Source organism: Entelurus aequoreus, linkage group LG10, assembly GCF_033978785.1.
Source record: "Entelurus aequoreus isolate RoL-2023_Sb linkage group LG10, RoL_Eaeq_v1.1, whole genome shotgun sequence".
NCBI classification, from domain to species: Eukaryota; Metazoa; Chordata; class Actinopteri; order Syngnathiformes; family Syngnathidae; genus Entelurus; species Entelurus aequoreus.
Window position 1 is genome coordinate 63,619,981 of NC_084740.1, and position 24,221 is coordinate 63,644,201.

Genomic DNA, 24,221 nt, shown 5'->3' on the forward strand with positions numbered 1-24,221 from the left:
CAATGCTGTAAAAATGGCTGAAAAGTAGGGCTGCGAATCTTTGGGTGTCCCACGATTCGATTCAATATCAATTCTTGGGGTCACGATTCGATTCAAAATCGATTTTTTTCAAAAACGATATTTTCCCGATTCAAAACGGTTCTCTTAGCATTCAATACATAGGATTTCAGCAGGATCTACCCCAGTCTGCTGACATGCAAGCAGAGTAGTAGATTTTTGTAAAAAGCTATTATAATTGTAAAGGACAATGTTTTATCAACTGATTGCAATAATGTAAATTTGTTTTAACTATTAAATGAACCAAAAATATGACTTATTTTATCTTTGTGAAAATATTGGACAGTGTGTTGTCAAGCTTATGAGATGCCATGCAAGTGTAAGCCACTGTGACATTATTGTTCTTTTTTAATTTTTTTAAATAAATGTCTAATGATAATGTCAATGAGGGATTTTTAATCACTGCTATGTTGAAATTGTAACTAATATTGATACTGTTGTTGATAATATTCATTTTTGTTTCATTACTTTTGGTTTGTTCTGTCTCCTCTCTATTGCTCTGTTTATTGCAGTTCTGAGTGTTGCTGGGTTGGGTTTGGTTTTGGAATTGGATTGCATTGTTATGGTATTGCTGTGATTAATTAAAAAAAAAAATAAATGAAAAAAATAAAAAAATAAATGAAAAAAATAAAAAAATAAATAGCAAAAAAAAATAAATCGATTTTTAAAAAATGAGAATCGATTCTGAATCGCACAATGTGAGAATCGCGATTCAAATTCAAATCGATTCTTTCCCACACCCCTACTAAAAAGACTTTAAAGGCACAAAAAATGGCAATTAGCTGCTTAGCTGACTGAATGATCACCAGAATGGATCAGCCCGCACATAATGGATGTGCTGCCGGGCACAAAATGGGTCCAACAAAGCCTATTTCTATCCTGTCTGTGGCTCGTAAATAGAAAAGCTCGTACAACGAGGTGTTCGTAAATCGAGGTTCCACTGTGTTCATATTTCAAGCATTTATAGCTGCGTATTGATTCCCAACACTTGCTAATGTGACTAAAAGTGGACGAAAAGCTACATATTCTTATGTTTCGCCCCCTAAGTGTCCCCTAAGCAAACCAAACGGCGACCTTAAAAACTGAGGTACGTAACGAATCGTGATCACGGCGCACCGTTCCACCCCCAAACTAGCACCGTGTTATAAAGAAAATAGGGAGAACGATGTCCACAAGTAAACACGAGACACGGAAAGACAGGAAAACATTCAACAGCGGACAAAACAATAAAAAACGGAAGCGGCGACGCTTACTTCCTGTTGGAATGAGGTCTCGGTCGGGGATGAAGAGTTTGTAGCCGTAATGTTTCTCCAACACGTCAGGGAGGATCTCCAGGGCGAAGCGCTCCTCCTCGCGGGTCTCCTGACTCCACTGGTCAGGGTCCACTTTAGTGTAGGACAAGTAGGCGTCATAGTCTTTGTTTTCTGGGGATAAAAAAATAGAGCATGAGGAAGGTGGACACATTGCAGAAACATTTTCAGACTTCTTTTATCTTTTGACGATTTTTAAACTTTGGAAAAAATAAAATAAAATCACAATTCAATTAAATTTGATGCATGTTTTGTACTTAAAGTGTTCAGTAATTCATTTGTTTAGAGTAAAACAACCCATTTAACATTCAGTTCAGTTCAGTGTCAGTTTATTTCCAACATGCATACGATACAATGTAATGCATCACACAATTCCAGTTGATTCATTACAGCACTTCCGAAAAGGAGTAGGAAGAAGCAGAGCTTATATAATCCTACCCCTTTTCATACCGTAGCAACTTTATCCAATTTCCCTGTTCTCTGTAACAGAACAGTGAACAAATAAATAATAAATAAATAATATACCATAGTATGCAGACAATTATTTAATTGCATACAATTATTAAATACATACACTACCGTTCAAAAGTTTGGGGTCACCCAAACAATTTTGTGGAATAGCCTTCATTTCTAAGAACAAGAATAGACTGTCGAGTTTCAGATGAAAGTTCTCTTTTTCTGGCCATTTTGAGCGTTGAATTGACCCCACAAATGTGATGCTCCAGAAACTCAATCTGCTCAAAGGAAGGTCAGTTTTGTAGCTTCTGTAACGAGCTAAAGTGTTTTCAGATGTGTGAACATGATTGCACAAGGGTTTTCTAATCATCAATTAGCCTTCTGAGCCAATGAGCAAACACATTGTACCATTAGAACACTGGAGTGATAGTTGCTGGAAATGGGCCTCTATACACCTATGTAGATATTGCACCAAAAACCAGACATTTGCAGCTAGAATAGTCATTTACCACATTAGCAATGTATAGAGTGTATTTCTTTCAAGTTAAGACTAGTTTAAAGTTATCTTCATTGAAAAATAAGGACATTTTAATGTGACCCCAAACTTTTGAACGGTAGTGTAAATAATCTTTGTCTCAAAAAAAAAAAAAAAAAAAAAAAAATTAAAACATTTTTTAATTTGGGCAATTTGCCATTATATTCTTATCAGAGATTGACCAGGAATGGGCTAGGAATTTTGTTTGTGGTAAAATTCTTATTCCATTCCTAAACCGAAAACAATAAACAAATAAAATGAATAATATTATGAGGTCAATTAACGATTACTATTAACCTATCATCATTACTCAATATTACCAATTCTTGTCATTGAGATAAAAACGACTATTGAATATTTTTAAAAACATACTTATTCATATATTTTTAGCCAATCAGAGGGCTGAAGAAAGTAATTTCTGGAAAATAAACCTCATCAACAACAATAAAACGTCGCTGTGGACTAAATTAATTTTTCTCAAGTTTCTGCCCTCCTTGTTTGTTACTTTAAATCTTGACTTCATAATGAAATTATACTGAATCTAGAAATTTTGGGTTCTATGGACAAAAATTCAAATTGAACAAAGAAAAACAACTACAGCGGCGTGGCGAAGTTGGTAGAGTGGCCGTGACAGCAATCGGAGGGTTGCTGGTGTTGTAACCAGATCGGAAACATATCCATATTTAAGTGTTACTTCTTTCTAAGCTCCTATAGTCATTTTTTCATCAGCTAATGTCTCGTCTGGTACAAAGTGCTTGCATTTGAGTGTCCTTGATGGGAGTCAGAGTGTTGAATATTCTCTCTGTTGAGACTGCCATAACATTCCTAAGATAAGAAGCACAGCGCGGTGCTAGACGGGGGGAACAGCAGGTGGGGAGGAGGAAGGAGGAAGTACACAGGAGTTCCGGGGTTTTGGGGAGACCGATCGAGACAGGGCGAGGGAACGCTGGTGTACTGGGTTGGTCTCACGTTTGTCCTCTAAGCTTGGAGAATAAACCACAAAATACCAACTACTGCCTGGTGATTGAATATAAACATCAGCTTATGTGCCATTTAAGAATTCGGGAATGACCAGCAGCTTAGAATCCCTGGGAGGAAGAGCTGGTCAGCGCAACACTGGTTACTGGGGTTCAATCCCCACCTTCTACCATCCTAGTCCGTTGTGTCCTTGGGCAAGACACTTCACCCTTGCTCCTGATGGGTGCTGGTAGCGCCTTGCATGGCAGCTCCCTCCATCAGTGTGTGAATGTGTGTGAATGTGGAAACACTGTCAAAGCGCTTTGAGTACCTTGAAGGTAGAAAAGCGCTATACAAGTATAATCCATTTATCATTTACATGCATGTTGTCAGCTACTTTTTTTTTGTTTTACACTTTTACTGTAGTCAGGTGATCGTTTTGTACTTTTTAATTATACATTTGTGTGAACAATTTTTCCAATAATTCACTCTGCATATAGTTATTTACGTGTCATAATTTATTTTTCTCCACACTTTTTTATTTATGTTAAACTATTTTTGTACAGTTTTAAGACATTAGATTTAATTTGATGCATTTTTTTGGACTAAAAGTAATTATTTGGATTTATTTTAAAATAATTGCATGTGTTTATTGTTAAAACTTGTAGTAAATACTTTTGTCTTCATTATAAAATTACACTGGATCTTAAAATGAAGGACAACAATCTAAATTGCACAGAAAAATAACACATTACATTGTTTTCTCACTTTTTTGTAAAGGTGAAAAAATTTCTGTACTTTTTAAAATCAACCTAAATGAAATTTGATGCATGTTTTGTATTAAAACAAATTAATGGGAAAAAAAAATTGTTCAATGATTATTTTGGAATGGAAATTAAAAAAATTCAGATACAGTATGTTTCGCAGCATTAGGCGCACCGGATTAGAAGGCGCACTGCCGATGAGCGGGTCTATTTTCATGCATACATTCAGGCTCACCCGATTATAGGACGCATTAAAGGGGTTATATTATGATTTTATTTCGAACAAAATAACATGTAATGGTGGTTCTTTGGTTAAAATTTTGCATAGATTATGTTTTACAGACCATCTTCAAGTCGCTTTCTAACCGTCTCTTCGGTAAACGCCGTTTTGTGGGCGATCTTGTTTACGTGCCTCCATTTCGACAGCATCTTCTCCCCGCCATCTTTACTGTAGTATTTAGCACTTCCATAGCGAGTCTACTGACAGATGTAAGTTAGAACTGTGAGGATGTGAGGAGGAGAGGATGAATGCCCCACAACAAGAGGACAGAGAGAAAGAAGGAGCTTATTGACTATGGCACAGACTACGATGGAGGACGTGCAAACATTTTTGGGACTTCTGCAGATCCCAAATACTGATGGTGATGGGGAATAAATTGGGAGTAGATAAAGAACCAATCAAGGTAAGAAAAGTTGGTTTAACATTATATTGCTAAACAAAACACCAGATAATGTGTCGTAATAGGTGCCTGTGGAGGGAGATGTTGCCAGCGCTGCCTGCAGGAGCAAAGGTCACCGCCTCTGTCCATGGTGCTGAGGACAGAACAACATCACTCGGGGGCGTGGCAGTGCTGACGGCGAGACACAGCTAGCAGGTGATTAGATTTCCCAGGTGGTACGTGGTAATCTAATCATCTGTTGTCTAACAGTAAGCGGCTGAGAGCAGGAGAAGAGAGAGGATAGGGACGTGACTGAAAGGTCACGTTCTGCGTAAAAAAGACTTTGATAAAAACCTATGTGCATTAAAACTTTGTTAAAAACGGCACGCTTGGCTCCTGTGAAGTGTCTGTCAGTGGGACCGCTAGGAAGCGACTTCCACAGTGCCATTTCGGGGTCCTTATACACGCACCATAATGATACCCGTATGATGAAGCACAGTACGTCTGACTATGGTAGCCGTGATCCTCCGACAATCCATCATCGGCTTCATAGCTTACCAAAGATGTACTTTATCATTTTTTATTAAAAAGGGGCTGTTTCCAACTTCCTCACAGTCACATTTTTCAGAGCAAAAAATATGTTACCATTAGTGGTTTAATAGAACACAATTTTAATTTGTTTTATTTTTCCCAAGATGGCGCCGCTGTAGTGGCTGCTGGTGGCAGGAGCTCTGTGCTCTTGTGTCATCCTTTTGTGCTCCTGGTGTTTCCCTCTTGTTTTCATGTGTTTTTTTTCTTTTTTTCCTTTTGGTTCAGGACCTTTTGGGACTGTGCGGTAAGGGGTGGCACTTTGGTGACTTCTGCTGTGCTTTTTTGTGGGCTTTTGGATCTGCCTCCCGGGAGCCTTTTGGCTGCTGGGTCTCTGCCACACCAGAGTCCGTTTGGAGAGACTGGAGAAGAGGAGATGCGGATGAAGAGACAGGGCTGGGGAGCTAGCGCTGGGCACCGGGACAGACGGGCTTCACGGTGTCTTGGCTGAATGAGCAGGTATTAGTCAGTCCTCGGTCTCCTTGGACGCATCGTCGCTCATCCATGCAGACTGGACACTGGCCCAGAGTTGGTGGGCTGCCGAGGATGGAGTCGGCTCTCTTGGTTGCTTTGTTGGGTCTGCTCCTGTCTCTGGCCATGCTACCCCCACCCCAGCGAACACCGCAGACGCTACCACAGTGTGTGTGTGTGTGTTGAAATTATGTTTTTGTTTGGTTGCTTGTCTATGGAATAGAATAGAATAGAATAGAATAGAATGGACTTTATTGTCATTATATTTGCATATAACGAGATTAAGGACTCCAATTTAAGGTGCGGTAGTGGGAACAAATATGGGGTAAAAATAAATTACACAAGAGGTAATAAAGAAAAAACAACAACAACTAACAATTGAAATAAACAGACTACTATCCAATAAAAATAATAAGCAATCCTGTACAATATACAAAACACTATAGAAATACAAAATACAAAATACTGTACAATATACTGTACAAGACAATGCATGGTGCAATCGTGTGTGCACAATGTATATTATTGGTTGATCATTATTATTAATTTTTTTTTTTTTAAACTTTTGTGGCTGTGTGTAGAAGTGGCACTTCTGGAGTGGCAGCTGGTTGCATCAGCTTCACTCTTTTTAATGTCTTTAATGTCCTTTGTTTTCTTTGATGTTTCCCTCTTACACACGTTTATGTGTGCTATGGCTATGAGGGTTTTTTCTTCGTCCTTGGCCTCAGTCTGGACCCCCTCTCCAAGGGCCCAGGCTTAGACTGATTTTTTTTATCTTCTCACCCAAAATATAAAATCCATTGGAAAGTTGTCGCCCCCTAGGCATCTGTGCGAAGGTTGCAAACTATCCCTTTAAGTCAGGGGTGTCCAAACTTTTTCCACTGAGGGCCACACACGGAAAAATTAAAGCATGGGGGGGCCATTTTGATATTTTTCATTTTCAAACCATAACAAAATATATGGATTTTGTTTTTTGTTACCTTTAGGGCTCCCGGGGACCATAAAGGGTCTAAGTCATTAAAATGTTAAAAACAAGTCAAATTATTATTTAATTTTTTTTATTTAACGCTTACAGTAAATCTCTACAGTATATGAACTTCAGGTTGATATAAAGTTAAAAAACCCAAAAAGGTTTTATGCCTTTTCTGTCAAAGACAACTTTTTTTTTGTAATAAAACTGAAAAATGCAGTATTTCCACCACTGCCCAAAACATTCAGAAAGCAATGTTTGATGCGAAGTAATTAGAGCCTTAAAAAGTTCAATAATGCAGGACACCATTGATTTCAATTCATTATTATTTTTTGAGTAATCACAGTGAAAAGATAAGTAAAATCCCGATAAATATATTTGGGATCCAAAAGGTGCCCCACTCATAAAGTGATACATTTTTATTAGTTGTTTTTTTTACTTCCAACACTTAAGTTACGAGATCAACTTCAGATATATCTGTCGATTTTACCTTTGAACTATTATTTTGTTTGTTTAATGCTCTTTTGTCAAAGAAAAAGTTGATGTTTTTGTATGGCATCTACACAATATATGCAATATTTTCCACATAAAACATTTTTTAAAGTGAAATATTTGAATTATTTGGAGTCTTGAATAGGTCAATAATTCATTATAACATTGATTTTTTTTTTTTTTGAGCAATGGCAAAACAACAAAAATGAAGAAAGACAAAATAAAAAAAATACAGCCTGCATGGCAGCTTTGTGTCAACATTGCAACTTTTTCTAGTTAGATTTCACCTCATTCCACTTTTTTTTAATGTATTTTTTTTAATTTTTGCAATAGCATTTCCAGAATGTGTGGCGGGCCGGTAAACAATTAGCTGCGGGCCGCACTTTGGACACCCCTGCTTTAAGTTAAAGTTAAAGTAACAATGATTGTCACACACACACGAGGTGTGGGGAAATTATTCTCTGCATTTGACCCAACACCCTTGATCACCCCCTGGGAGCTGAGGGGAGCCGTGAGCAGCAGCAGTGGCCGCGCCCGGGAACCATTTTTGGTGATTTAACCCCCAATTCCAACCCTTGATGTCAAGCAGGGAGGTAATGGGTCCCATTTTTTATAGTCTTTGGTAAGACTCGGCCGGTGCACCTTATAGTCCAAAAAATACGGTAATTAAAATATATATTTTTAAACTTCCCAATCCCACAACCACTCAGCTTGATCCCAGTCCCAACGTCTTTTCAAACGGTGTGCGTTACGGGGGGCGACGCAACAGTCCAGGGAATTATGTTATAATATTCTAATCAGTGACGGAGCAGGAGGCGGCTAGGAATACATTTTCCTCTGTCATTCATCCATTGTCATTTTACACACGCTTTTATACGGCCGAAAATGCACAATAAAGAAGGAAAAAAAACATATATAAGTCGCACTGGAGTATAAGTCGCATTTTTTGGGGAAATTTATTTGATAAAACCCAACACCAAGAATAGACATTTGAAAGGCAATTTAAAATAAATAAAGAATAGTGAACAACAGGCTGAATAAGTGTACGTTATATGAGGCATAAATAACCAACTGAGAACGTGCCTGGTATGTTAACATAACATATTATGGTAAGAGTCATTCAAATAACTATAACATATAGAACATGCTATACGTTTACCAAACAATCTGTCACTCCTAATCGCTAAATTCCCATGAAATCTTATACGTCTAGTCTCTTACGTCAGTGGTCCCCAACCTTTTTGTAGCTGGGGACCGGTCAACGCTTGAAAACGGACCTGGGGGGGAGGGTGGAATTTATTTATTTATTTATTTTTTCATAAAGAAATACAATCATGTGTGCTTATTTATTTATTTATTTATTTATTTCATAAAGAAATACAATCATGTGTGCTTACGGACTGTATCCCTGCAGACGGTATTGATCGATATTGATATATAATGTATATATTGTGTTTTTTATGTTGATTTAATTAAAAAAAAAAAAAAATATATATATACATATATATTTTTTTTTTTCTAATTTTTTGCGCGGCCCGGTACCAATCCGGTCCGCGGCACGGTGGTTGGGGACCACTGTCTTACGTGAACGAGCTAAATAATATTATTTGATATTTTACGGTAATGTGGAATCTTTGGGCACCCCACCATTTGATTCGATTCCAATTCCTGGGGTGACAATTCAATTCATCGATTGAAGGCGATTCTCGATTCCAACCGATTCTCGCATGAATTTTTATTATTTATTACAATTATTTTGTATAATATTTATTAATAACTTTTTTAAAGCAGGTAACAGGTTAGAACATCTCATTCTGGTTTCATGGAAATGGCCTATCAACGTATTTTTATTTTTTATTTTTTACAAATCATTGTTAAAAAACCTTTTCATAGCTTTTTATAAAAACATTTTTTTTTTTAATACATTTTTAAAAATTATGAATCGATTTGGAATTGGAAAGAAAAATAATAGTAATTCAGATCTGAATTGATTTTTTTTATGCACCCCTAGTAAATAACCTAATAAATTGAATAATACTATATAATATAATAATAGTAATAATAGAGTGTACTACTAATTTAGTAGTACAGTCTATTATTATATATATATATATATATATATATATATATATATATATATATATATATATATATATATATATATATATATATATATATATATATATATATATATATATATATATATATATATATATATATATATATATATATATATATTAGGGCTGCAACAACTATCTATGCGCAGAGGCAAATTTTTATTTTTTATTTTTATTTAATAAACATTTATTTATAAACTGCAACATGTACAAACATCTGAGAAACAATAATCAAAATAAGTATGGTGCCAGTATGCTGTTTTTTTTTCAATACAATACTGGAAAGGATAGAAATGTAGTTTGTCTCTTTTATCCGATTATTAATGGATCAATCGAAGTAATAATCGACAGATTAATAAATTATCAAATTAATCGTTAGTTGCAGCCCTAATATATATATATATGTTTTGTACTCACAATCATTATTTTTATAATGCCAACAAATTTGTTATCATGTTGTTAATGTATTATTAATAATCAAGAGTATAGACTTTTACTTTTGAATACAGATTATTGGTGAATAGTAAATAGCCTGTTAAATAGACCATAATTAAATTATCACTATTATTATTTAATATTGACAATAATATTGTTGTTAAATTGTCTACCCAATAAATGGAACAAATACATATTCCAAGAGCAGCACAGTAGTGTACAGCATGTTTGTGTTATGTTAATAATTTAACACATAAGTCGCTCCTGAGTATAAGTCGCACCCCCGGCCAAACTATGAAAAAAACTGCGACTTATAGTCCGAAAAATACGGTATATGTCAACGCGTCGTGCTGCGATGGCACACCCCGCACATGACCCTGATATGCAAACTCCAGAAGCAAACATCCACAGGCAGGACTTTGCCGTCCTCACATCCCTGCAGTGATGGGGAATAAGTTGGGAGTGGATAAAGAACTAATCAAGTCGGAGGAGGCTTTTACGCACCTCCAAATGATTTCCCACAAGGCAGCGGGAAGAAAATAGACGACGGGAACAAAGTAGTACTGGCGACACGTTCGGTAGGTCCTCGTCATTATTCTCTGCGGAGAGCGGGAATATGGGCCAACCAACCAAAAAAGGGAGGCTTTGAAAGGACCGGGAAGGCCGTGCGAGGCGGCGTCGCTCAGTCGGACGGAAAACATCAAACGCCGCGCGCTCAAATTAGCGAGCAACCTTGCGAATGAAGCACCTCGCAAAGTTGGTGCTTGTACAGGCGAGCCCCCCCGATGGTTTATGACTTAATCATGTGGAAGTTTTTCACGACACAACAACGTCCAATCCATAATTAATGAGCTCTGGAGATAAAACAAAGAGTAGACAGAACGTGGGAAAGGACCAAAGATTCCTAAGATGGAGAACTTCTCCCCCTCACACGGCAAGTTAGAGCAGCGACTCTCAGAGCGAGTGGAACTGCATGTGTGTGCACCGTGTGTAATGTTACACATTCTCAATATACTTCCTAAATAAACACTTGCCTTGTTTTTAATGAATACTTAGGCCTGCTACGCTACTGTATTTTAATGTTGGTCATTACGTATAATTTTTTTATTTAAACAATTTTTTTTTTAGACATGTATTAATTTTTATAAAGTTAATAAAAATAAAAAATAAATAAAAATTAATTAATTAATAATTATTATTATTATCTATTTTTTTTAGATGAGATACATGTCTAAATGGGGTCTTGGGGCACTAGGAGGTTAACCCCTTTACTACTGTTACCCCAGGTGGCCCTTGGCAACTGACTGCCCCCTAGCCAGGGATACGGTGAAGATCTCAACGGCGGAGCAGGCGGAAGACGGTAGATTTAGGAACTACCACAACGGCTGCAACGGCAGAAGAAGGCTGCAGCAGAAAAGGGTCCCCAGTCGTCTTGGACTCCATGCCACTGGACCCTGACCCGATTCTGTCAAAGACCGTGTGGTGACTGTCTGTGCACCAGTCTCCCCACGTTAAACAAAGTCACGCACAGGCATCCTCCATGAAGGGATACACCCCTACTAGGAGGATAGTCATACTCGTTTGAGTGACCGCCAGGCTTAGGCTTAGGCTGGGAGAGTCGAGTGTTTCCTGAGGTGGTACTTGGTGAAACAAGTTTGAGGCTCTCTTGGTTGCTTTGTTGGGTCTGCTCCTGTCTCTGGTCATGCTCCCCCCCCACCCCAGCAGACAATGGTGTGGAAATACCGCAGAGGCCACCACAGTGTATTTGTTTTTTGTTGTTGTTGTTTTACATTTGTGGCTATGTGTAGACGTGGCTGGTTGCATCAGCTCTGCTCTTTTAAAGTCTTTACAGTCGTGCTCATAAGTTGACATACCCTGGGAGAATTTATGATTTCTTGGCCATTCTTCAGAGAATATGAATAATAACACAAAAACCTTTCTTCCACTCATGCTTAATGGTTGTGTGAAGCTATTTATTGGCAAACAACTGTGTTTACTCTTTTTAAATCAAAATGACAAAAGAAAGTACCCAAATGACCCTGATCAAAAGTTTACATACCCCTGTGACTTTGATCTGATAACATGCACAAAAGTTGACACAAACAGGTTTGAATGGCTAATCACGGTTCCAATCCTCACCTGTGACATGTTTGTTTGTAATTAATGTGTGTATAAAAGGTCAGTGAGTTTCTGGGCTTCTGACAGACCATTGCATCTTTCATCCAGTGCTGCACAGATGTTTCTGGATTCTGAGTCATGGGGAAGGCAAAATAATTGTCAAAGGATCTGCGAGAAAAGGTAATTGAACTGCATAAAACAGGAAAGGGGTATAAAAAGATATCCAAGGAATTGAGAATCCCAATAAGCAGTGTTCAAATGCTGATTAAGAAGTGGAAAATGAGGGATTTAGGTAGACCAGCAAAGATTTCAGCCACAACTGCCAGGAAAATTGTTTGAGATGCAAAGAAAAATCCACAAATAAGTTCAGCTGAAATACAGGACTCTCTGAAAAATTGTGGTGTGGCTGTTTCAAGACGCACAATAAGGAGGCACTTGAAGGAAAATGGGCTGCATGGTCGAGTCGCCAGAAGAAAGCCATTTCTGCGCAAATGTCACAAAGTATCCCGCTTACATTACGCCAAACAGCACAGAGACAAGCCTCAAAACTTCTGGAAGAAAGTAAATTGGAGTGATGGCTTTCTTCCCGGTGGTTGGGGATCACTGGTATAAAGGATCTTTGATGTGTTTTTGTTGTTGTTGTTGCCGTAGTTCCTTAAAAAAAGCAGAGCTCTACTGTCATTTGGAGGATCTTTGACAACAATTTTTTTTTTGCTCTTGTTGTATTTAGGATCCTTTACTAGCTTTTTTTGCAGTAAGTGCATAAAGACAGCAGGAAATGGTTTGGATCTTTGACTGCTGTTTTTAGAGACTTGCAAAAAGGTAACAATGCTCTTGTAGATAGAAGATCTTTGACCAGAGTTTTTGCCAGTATGTTCCTTAAAACAGGTAGAGTAGTCGATTTTGCAGTTATTTCCTTAAAACATAGTGCTCCTGTCATATAGAGGATCTTTGATTGTTGTTTTTTTAAAGGTCCCTAAAAAGCAAGACTACTCTTGCTGTATAAAATATATTTGATGAGAATATTTGCGGGTATGTTCTAAAAACAAACAAAAAAGCACTCCGGTCATATAAAGGATATTTGATTAAAGATCTTGCTGTATACTCAAAAACAGCAGAAAAGTCTTGGCAAATACAGGATCTTTGACTATTTTTTTTTTTGCAGTAGGTCCTTAAAACAGATAGAGAGCTCTTGTTGTATTTAGGATGCTTTATTAGCTGTTTTGCAGTAGGTGCATAAAGACAGCAGAAAACTCTTGTCATGTTTAGGATCTTTGACTGCTATTTTCAGAGACGTGCAAAAAAGTAAGAATGTTCTTGTAGATATAATATCTTTGACCAGAGTTTTTGCCAGTATGTTCCTTAAAACAGGTAGAGTAGTCTATCTTTGGATAGCGACTTTGCAGTTATTTCCTTAAAACAGTGCTCCTGTTATAAAGAGGATCTTTGACTAATGTTTTTTTTTGCAGCAGGTCCCTAAAGAGCAAGATTGTTTTTGTTGAATAGAAGATCTTTGATTAAAATGTTTTGCAAATATGTTCTGGAATAAACAAACCAAAAAAACAATGAAACATTCCAGTTGTATAGAGGATCTTTGATGTGTTTTTTTTGTTGTTGTTGCCGTAGTTCCTTAAAAAAAGCAGCATTCTACTATAATTTGGAGGATCTTTGACAACAATTTTTTTTTGCTCTTGTTGTATTTAGGATCCTTTTCTAACTTTTTTGCAGTAGGTGCATAAAGACAGCAGGAAATGGTTTGGATCTTTGACTGCTGTTTTTAGAGACTTGCAAAAAGGTAACAATGCTCTTGTAGATAGAAGATCTTTGACCAGAGTTTTTGCCAGTAGGTTCCTTAAAACAGGTAGAGTAGTCTATCTTTGGATAGCGATTTTGCAGTTATTTCCTTAAAACATAGTGCTCCTGTCATATAGAGGATCTTTGATTGTTGTTTTTTTTAAAGGTCCCTAAAAAGCAAGACTACTCTTGCTGTATAAAATATATTTGATGAGAATTTTTGCGGGTATGTTCTAAAAACAAACAAAAAAGCACTCCTGTCATATAAAGGATATTTGATTAAAGATCTTGCAGTATACTCAAAAACAGCAGAAAAGTATTGGCAAATACAGGATCTTTGACTATTTTTTTTTTTCAGTAGGTCCTTAAAACAGATAGAGAGCTCTTGTTGTATTTAGGATGCTTTATTAGCTGTTTTGCAGTAGGTGCATAAAGACAGCAGAAAACTCTTGTCATGTTTAGGATCTTTGACTGCTATTTTCAGAGACGTGCAAAAAAATAAGAATGTTCTTGTAGATATAATATCTTTGACCTGAGTTTTTGCCAGTATGTTCCTTAAAACAGGTAGAGTAGTCTATCTTTGGATAGCGACTTTGCAGTTATTTCCTTAAAACAGTGCTCCTGTCATATAGAGGATCTTTGACTAATGTTTTTTTTTGCAGCAGGTCCCTAAAGAGCAATATTGTTTTTGTTGAATAGAAGATCTTTGATTAAAATGTTTTGCAAATATGTTCTGGAATAAACAAACCAAAAAAAACAATGAAACATTCCAGTTGTATAGAGGATCTTTGATGTGGTTTTTTTGTTGTTGTTGCCGTAGTTCCATAAAAAAAGCAGCATTCTACTATAATTTGGAGGATCTTTGACAACAATTTTTTTTTGCTCTTGTTGTATTTAGGATCCTTTACTAGCTTTTTTGCAGTAGGTGCATAAAGACAGCAGGAAATGGTTTGGATCTTTGACTGCTGTTTTTAGAGACTTGCAAAAAGGTAACAATGCTCTTGTAGATAGAAGATCTTTGACCAGAGTTTTTGCCAGTATGTTCCTTAAAACAGGTAGAGTAGTCGATTTTGCAGTTATTTCCTTAAAACATAGTGCTCCTGTCATATAGAGGATCTTTGATTGTTGTTTTTTTTAAAGGTCCCTAAAAAACAAGACTACTCTTGCTGTATAGAATATATTTGATGAGAATTTTTGCGGGTATGTTCTAAAAACAAATAAAACAGCACCCCTGTCATATAAAGGATATTTGATTAAAGATTTTGCAGTATACTTAAAAACAGCAGAAAAGTCTTGCCAAATACAGGATCTTTGACTATTTTTTTTTATAGTAGGTCCTTAAAACAGATGTTGTTGTATTTAGGATCTTTTACTAGCTTATTTGCAGTAGGTGCATAAAGACAGCAGAAAACTCTTGTCATGTTTAGGATCTTTGACTGCTATTTTCAGAGACGTGCAAAAAAGTAAGAATGTTCTTGTAGATATAATATCTTTGACCTGAGTTTTTGCCAGTATGTTCCTTAAAACAGGTAGAGTAGTCTATCTTTGGATAGCGACTTTGCAGTTATTTCCTTAAAACAGTGCTCCTGTTATATAGGGGATCTTTGACTAATGTTTTTTTTTGCAGCAGGTCCCTAAAGAGCAAGATTGTTTTTGTTGAATAGAAGATCTTTGATTAAAATGTTTTGCAAATATGTTCTGGAATAAACAAACCAAAAAAACAATGAAACATTCCAGTTGCATAGAGGATCTTTGATGTGGTTTTTTTGTTGTTGTTGCCGTAGTTCCTTAAAAAAAAGCAGCATTCTACTATAATTTGGAGGATCTTTGACAACAATTTTTTTTTGCTCTTGTTGTATTTAGGATCCTTTACTAGCTTTTTTGCAGTAGGTGCATAAAGACAGCAGGAAATGGTTTGGATCTTTGACTGCTGTTTTTAGAGACTTGCAAAAATGTAACAATGCTCTTGTAGATAGAAGATCTTTGACCAGAGTTTTTGCCAGTAGGTTCCTTAAAACAGGTAGAGTAGTCGATTTTGCAGTTATTTCCTTAAAACATAGTGCTCCTGTCATATAGAGGATCTTTGATTGTTGTTTTTTTAAAGGTCCCTAAAAAACAAGACTACTCTTGCTGTATAGAATATATTTGATGAGAATTTTTGCGGGTATGTTCTAAAAACAAATAAAACAGCACTCCTGTCATATAAAGGATATTTGATTAAAGATTTTGCAGTATACTTAAAAACAGCAGAAAAGTCTTGCCAAATACAGGATCTTTGACTATTTTTTTTTGTAGTAGGTCCTTAACACAGATGTTGTTGTATTTAGGATCTTTTACTAGCTTTTTTGCAGTAGGTGCATAAAGACAGCAGAAAACTCTTGTCATGTTTAGGATCTTTGACTGCTATTTTCAGAGACGTGCAAAAAAGTAAGAATGTTCTTGTAGATATAATATCTTTGACCTGAGTTTTTGCCAGTATGTTCCTTAAAACAGGTAGAGTAGTCTATCTTTGGATAGCGACTTTGCAGTTATTTCCTTAAAACAGTGCTCCTGTTATATAGGGGATCTTTGACTAATGTTTTTTTTTGCAGCAGGTCCCTAAAGAGCAAGATTGTTTTTGTTGAATAGAAGATCTTTGATTAAAATGTTTTGCAAATATGTTCTGGAATAAACAAACCAAAAAAACAATGAAACATTCCAGTTGCATAGAGGATCTTTGATGTGGTTTTTTTGTTGTTGTTGCCGTAGTTCCTTAAAAAAAGCAGCATTCTACTATAATTTGGAGGATCTTTGACAACAATTTTTTTTTGCTCTTGTTGTATTTAGGATCCTTTACTAGCTTTTTTGCAGTAGGTGCATAAAGACAGCAGGAAATGGTTTGGATCTTTGACTGCTGTTTTTAGAGACTTGCAAAAATGTAACAATGCTCTTGTAGATAGAAGATCTTTGACCAGAGTTTTTGCCAGTAGGTTCCTTAAAACAGGTAGAGTAGTCGATTTTGCAGTTATTTCCTTAAAACATAGTGCTCCTGTCATATAGAGGATCTTTGATTGTTGTTTTTTTAAAGGTCCCTAAAAAACAAGACTACTCTTGCTGTATAGAATAGATTTGATGAGAATTTTTGCGGGTATGTTCTAAAAACAAATAAAACAGCACTCCTGTCATATAAAGGATATTTGATTAAAGATTTTGCAGTATACTTAAAAACAGCAGAAAAGTCTTGCCAAATACAGGATCTTTGACTATTTTTTTTTGTAGTAGGTCCTTAAAACAGATGTTGTTGTATTTAGGATCTTTTACTAGCTTTTTTGCAGTAGGTGCATAAAGACAGCAGAAAACTCTTGTCATGTTTAGGATCTTTGACTGCTATTTTCAGAGACGTGCAAAAAAGTAAGAATGCACTTATCAATAAAATATCTTTGACCAGAGTTTTTACCAGTAGGTTCCTTACAACAGGTAGAGTAGTCTATCTTTGGATAGCGATTTTGCAGTTATTTCCTTAAAACAGTGCTCCTGTCATATAGAGGATCTTTGACTGTTTTTTTTTTTGCAACAGGTCCCTAAAAAGCAAGATTGCTTCTGTTGAATAAGAGATTTTTGATGAGAATTGTTTGCCAGAAACCCCCAAAAATAATGAAACATTCCAGTTGTCTAAAGGATTCAAGTTTTTGCAGTAAATCCTCAATAACATCAGAAGAGTTCTGCCAAATAGAGGATCTTTGACAAGGTTTTTTTGCAGTAGGTCCTTAAAAGCAACAGAGTGGTAAAGAGGATTGTTGACTCCTGCTTTTATTTAGTTGGTCCGTGGTGTGCTCCTGTACTATAGAGCAGTGGTCCCCAACCACCGGGCCGCGGCCCGGTACCGGTCCGCAGACCAATTGGCCGCGCAAGGAAAAAAAAAAAAAAAAAAATTGTTTTATTTTTTAATTTTTTAAAATTAAATCAACATAAAAAAACACAATATATACATTATATATCAATATAGATCAATACAGTCTGCAGGGATACAGTCCGTAAGCATACATGATTGTATTTCTTTATGAAAAAATAAAATTTGTCCCACGGACAAATTTTCAAGCTACAAAAAGGTTGGGGACCACTGCTATAGACGATCTTTGGCCAGAAAAACGTTGCCTGTATTGTAACTCATGACTACGTTATGGATTTGGTGAGGTATAAATGTCCTTTACCTCCATCCAGGTCGTCGCTGCCGAAGTGCCTCCTGTAGAAAAGCATCAGCTCGATCCTGTAGCATTTGTAGAGCGAGATGAGGAAGATGAGTAGCAGCAGGATGGCCCCGAGACCCCCGGCCAGTTCCACCGTGTACATGAGCTCTGCTGAGGACGACGTACACATAGAACATGGAAAATAGTCAGAAACCAACAAGCCTACGTCATAAATATCAGAGGTAAGGCATTTTGGAAAATACTGTGTTTGTCGTCTTATATTTGGGTCCAGAGAATTATTTGTGCAAAACAACAGTTAGAGCCAAATTACTCCTCTAAGTTGAGCTTTTCTTCCTGTCACTCACACACACACCCGTGAGCTGGTGACACAGAGGCCTGCTGTAACCAGTTAGTTGTTAGCTGCTCAGCAAACAAATTCAAAGTTGTTTTATATTCGATTCAGTATTGACATTGGGGGAAAAACATGTTTTCTTCATGGGAAAAACATTTTCTTTTAATTTCTTTGATTTTGAGGGATTGTTCTTCCTAAATTCAAGGTCATCATATATTCGGTTCAATATTGGTATTGGGGGAATAACATGTTTTCTTCAGCTTGGCTTTTGACGGAAAACATGTTTTTCATACATTTGATTCTGAGGTCGTCGTAAATTAAAAAGTCATCTTATATTTGGAGTGACCCTAAATTCAAGGTTGTTTTATATTTAGGTTAATATGGATAATTGGAAAGAAACCTCATTTTTTCATCGTTAGGCCTACTCATATTTGGGATTATCTTATATTTGCGTTAATAAAGATTAGGGTTGTACAGTACACCGGTACTAATTAAGTACCGCGGTACTTTATTAGTACTTAATTAGTACCGGAGGACTTTAATTATGACCAATGTATGATCCTGTAACTACTTGGTATTGGATTGATACCAAAATGTGTAGTATCACCCAAAACTTATGTAAAATATCCAAACAAGAGAAGAATAAGTGATTATTACATTTTAACAGAAGTGTGGGTAGAACATGTTAAAACAGAAAATAAGCAGATATTAACAGTAAATGAACAAGTAGATGAATAATCCATTTTCTACCGCTTGTCCCCCATAATGACACAATATGTTACTGCATACGTCAGCAGCCAAATTTGGAGCCTTTGTTTGCTTACTTACTACTAAAAGACTAGTCGTTTAGAATGTTCACCATCTTATTTTATGACAATAAGAAACATGTGTTAAATGTATCGTAGGATTTTCTGTTAAAATTAAGCCAATAATAAATAAATAAATTGTGGTCCCCTTTATTTTGAAAAGTATCAAAATACATTTTGGCACCGGTACCAAAATATTGGTATCGGGACAACACTAATAAGGTTTGGGGAAAATTATCTTTGATATTGATGTGTTGTAAAAATCCAGGGTCTTTGTAAATTCAAGGTTGTCTTATATTTGCTTCAATGTTGATATGAGGGGGAAACCAATTTGGAGGGATCTCAAGAGCCCTTAATTCAAGGTTGAAAACATGTTTTTCATGGTGAGGTCTGCTTATATTCCGGATTTCAGTATATTTAGGTCAATAAGGATACTTGGTGAATATTACTGGGGGTGGCGCAGTAGGGAGAGTGGCCGTGCCAGCGACCTGAGGGTTCCTGGTTCGATCCCCAGCTTCTACCAACCTAGTCATGTCCGTTGTGTCCTTGAGCAAGACAGTTCACCCTTGCTCCTGATGGGTCGTGGTTAGTGTCTTGCATGGCAGCTCCCGCCATTAGTGTGTGAATGTGTGTGTGAATGGGTGAATGTGGAAATAGTGTCAAAGCGCATTTTGTACCTTGAAGGTAGAAAAGCTGGGCCATTACCAAACTGTCTTTGATATTGTTGTGTTGTCTTCAATTCGGGGTCTTTGTAAATTCAAGGTTGTCTCATATTTGGCTTAATCGGATGTTACGTGCGGGGGGTCGCAGCTTGCTGTGAGGTTTGTTCCCCCGGGATGCAAACGGACCACTCTGGACAGGACGTGCAGGTAGGAACATAATTTATTCTTCAAAGTCAAACAAGTACCAAAAACTGAAAACAATACAGAGGAAAAATGTGCCGATTGCACTCGAAGCAAACGCTAACACTTAGCATAGGCAAAAAGACAAGGAATACTCACGTAACTGTAGCATAAGCAAACAAAGAAGCCAGGCCGACTGACCGGCGAAGGCAGGCTTAAATAATGCCTCTGATTAGTGCTCGGGGAAAAGGTGAGCGTCCCGAACACCAATCAGAGGCCGGTGAAAATAATAAGTAGCCAAGGTAACTAAACAAACTCAAGGGTGCACAACAACAGGAACTTAGGGAGTCCAAAACTAACAGAACATAATAAAAACATGATCCGGGCCACGTATCATGACATCGGAAAGAAAACATATTTTTCATTGTGTGGTCTACTCTTATTAGGGCAGTGGTTCTTAACCTGGGTTCGATCGAACCCTAGGGGTTCGGTGAGTCGGCCTCAGGGGTTCGGCGGAGGTCAAAACATACCCGACTCATCGTGTAAATACAAACTTCTCCTTATCGGCGTATTACGGGTACGGCAAAAGCTGACTGGTTTGCAGGTGTGTAATTTGTTGTGAGTTTATGCACTATGTTGGTTTTGTTGTTTGAACAAGGTGATGGTCATGCACGGTTCATTTTATGCACCAGTAAAAAAACATGGTAACACTTTAGTATGGGGAACATATTCACCATTAAATAGTTGCTTATTAACATGCAAATTAGTAACATATTGGCTCTTAACTAGTCATTATTAAGTACTTATTAATGCCTTATTCGACATGGCCTTATTATAACCCTAACCTTCTAATCCTGACCCTAACCCTCTAACCCAGGGGTGTCCAAACTTTTTCCACCGAGGGCCGCACACGGAAAAATTAAAGCATGTGGGGGCCATTTTGATATTTTTCATTTTCAAACCATAACAAAATATATGGATTTTTTTTTATATATTTTACCTTTAGGGGTCCCGGGGACCATAAAGGGTCTCAGTCATTAAAATGTTAAAAATAAGTCAGATTATTATTTTTTTAAATTATTTAACGCTTACAGTAAATCTCTATATCAACTTCAAGTTGATATAAAGTAATAAAAATAAAAATAAATGTTTTATGGCTTTTCTGTCAAAAACAACTTAGTTTTTTTATAGTAAAACTGAAATATGCAGTATTTAGTAATTAGAGCCCTAAAAGATCAATAATGCAGGACACCATTGATTTTAATTATTTCATATTTTTGAGTAATCACAGTGAAAAGATAAATCAAAAATCACTAAATATATTTGGGATCCAAAAGGTGCCCCACTCATAAAGTGATACATTTTTATTAGGTTTTTCTTTTACTTTCAACACTTAAGTTATGAGATCAACTTCAGATATATCTGTCGGAACTATTATTTTGTCTGTTTTATGCGCTTTTGTCAAAGAAAACTTTGATGTTTTTATATGGCTACTACACAATATATGCAATATTTACCACATAAAACATTTTAAAGTGAAATATTTGAAGTAATTGGAGCCCTGAAAATAATTCATTATAACATGGATTTTTTTGTCATTATTATTATTTTTTGAGCAATGGCAAAAAAAGAAAAATAAAGAAAGACAAAAGAAAAAAAAACAGCCTGCATGGCAGCTTTTGTGTCAACATTGCAACTTTTTCTCGTTAGATTTCACCTCATTCCAATGTTTTTAATGTTCTTTTTTTATTTTTACCATAGTTTTTCCCGAATGTGTGGCGGGCCGGTAAACAATTAGCTGCAGGCCGCAAACCCTAACCAAATAACTCTAAATTAAGTCTTTGTTACTTAGAATATGTTCCCCATACTAAAGTGTTACCAAAAACATATAACTTTGTCTTAAATTTGAAAAAAAAACAACCTTTTATTTTTCACTAAAGAAGGGTTCGGTGAATGCGCATATGAAACTGGTGGGGTTCGGTACCTCCAACAAGGTTAAGAACCACTGTATTAGGGATTGTCTTATATTCAGGTCGAATGGATATTTGAAGACACATATCTATGAATTTGAGGGGGTGTCTTAAATGTGGGGTCTTCCTATTATTGGGGTTGTGTTATCTTTAGGCCTATATGGATATTTCCATACAATTTTGAGGGGTGGTCTTATATTCGGGTCAAAGCGGTACCGCAGTGAAATAAAGCCGATCTTCTCTCCCGGTGAAATGGAGGCTTCTTGAAATTGATGTGTTCTTCAGCTGGCCTGCAGTGTATTTGAATAAACCGCAAGCTAATGTTTACAGGACAGGAGTCATATACGAGAAGCTATAGATTTACAAACATGCGACTTAAAGCTGACAGTCAGCCTCTTTGGTTACACACACACTCCCCAGACTCAACAATCATCAGCATCCGGGGGAGAGAAGCCAAGCTGAGAGCCAAGCGGCATCCATCATCAGCGGGGAGCGACAAGAGGCTGGTAGGTTGGGGAGGAGTGATGGTGCACCAGGGAGGAAGACAAATAGAAGGAGATGAGGAGAAAGTGGATTCATTTGATTGGCATTAAAACACTTTGGCTGATGTGCATGCTGAGAAAAAGTGTAAAAAAAAAAAAGGGGGCGGTTTTAAAAAAGAAGAAGCTTGGCTTTAGCAAACAGTCCTCCACCGCTCATTCCTCTTCTCTATTATCTCCCTTCTATCTCCCCAGTGGCTGAGCTTGGAGAGCAATGACTTATGTGGCGAATTAAAGCAGCATTTACCTGCATGCCTCCGCTAAAAGAAGCGCTTTGCTTTAAATCTCTGTCAGCGAGGAACCGGAACACTTGGAGCCAGATATGCACTCTTTATATCAGATCTGGGCATTCTGCGGCCCGCGGGCCACATCTGGCCCTTTGTACGTCCCTGTCCGGCCCGCGTGAGGCCAATCATAAATTACAAAATCAATTTAAAAAAGTATCTATGTCGAGTGTGCAATTCAACGGTGCTGCTTTTGTTTTGAAAAGCGTTATTTGTATTACTTCCGTGTGGACGTATGCGCGTGCGTGATTTTGAGTGAATGTGAACAGCTGCAATCACAAATAACAAAATAAAGTTGAAAAAACATCTGTGTCGTGCGCGCAATACAACTGTGCTGCTTTTATTTTGAAAAGTGTTATTTATGGGCGTATGTCCGTGTGTAACCTGTGAGTGAAGGTGCACAGCGACAAGTGATGCACGGTTTACACCCGAGACGCTAAAAAGAGAAAAGTTGATGACGAATGGCGTGTTTTCAACAAGACATGGACTGCCAAGCAACGTTCCCTCTAAGGTGCGCGCCTGCGCAATTGCGCACTGCTCAAGCGTCCTCTGCGCACAGCAAATATATGCCGCGCACCAAATCAAATCCCATCTGAATTCTAAACAAAATAAACACATTTATTTGGTGTAATTTTGCAATGCAACTTTGAGTGACAGTGACAACAAGCGGCCCTAATGGTGTTCGTCAACACCGTTCAATTGAAGACCGTTCAATTATTGTAACGTCTATCGAGATGCTTTGAGGCCAGGAATTATATCGATCGCTTTATTGAGCAAAACTGTTTATATTCGGCCATAACCACACCAAAAACATGAGTAAAACACTCCTATCTCGAAAAACTAGTCATTTTCTGCCGTACAAACCAGGCCAAAACCAACTTGTCATCTGTCACCAACACGCATACCACTAAACCACTGGTGCGTTTATTGCCACACAAAAAGTCGAACAACTCAAACACCACACAAAGTTACACTATGACTCCTCAGTCATACGTGTGCTTATTTTACTGTCAATTATTATTAATGTTAATTTATTTATATTAGTCATGGAATGCTGTTACTAGAGAAAGTTACAGGAATGCACACTTCATCCTATGCTTACATTTCATTGTGCAACATGAGGATGTTTAAGGGGGACTAAATGTGATCTCTGAAAGGGGTACAAATGATTTCCAAAGCAGTGCTTTTGGTATAAAGTTAAGTTAGGTTAAATGAAAGTATTATTATTATTATTATTATTATTATTATTATTTATCTTACGGTATATATAAAAAATAATATTGAGCAAAATTTAATTGAAATATTGTCGATGTGGCCCTCCAGCAGTGCTCGGGTTGCTCATGCGGCCCCCGGTAAAAATTAATTGCCCACCCCTGCTTTATATGATCAAATATCAGGGATGCCACGGAGCGTAATGACATTAGAATTATTTACAAGTTGTTGTCAGCCTGTACAAGGATTGTATGCTCCACTGGAAACTGTGAAGTTGTACAATTTGGAATTTGAACGTTACTGTGGAGGAAAATATGCCTCTAAAAC

General features: G+C 37.0%; 1 protein-coding gene across 1 annotated transcript in view; it reads right to left on the reverse strand.

The window, feature by feature from the left end:
- The window catches only part of LOC133658899 (interleukin-1 receptor accessory protein-like 1-B), a 1,088,311-nt gene that overhangs the window by 14,389 nt on the left and 1,049,701 nt on the right, over window positions 1-24,221 (reverse strand). The window contains exons 12-13 of the mRNA XM_062061400.1: window positions 17,914-18,060; window positions 1,311-1,481 (exon numbers count right to left, since the gene is read on the reverse strand). Coding sequence (XP_061917384.1) covers window positions 1,311-1,481; window positions 17,914-18,060 — 318 coding nt within the window. The remainder of the gene's footprint in view (window positions 1-1,310; window positions 1,482-17,913; window positions 18,061-24,221) is intronic.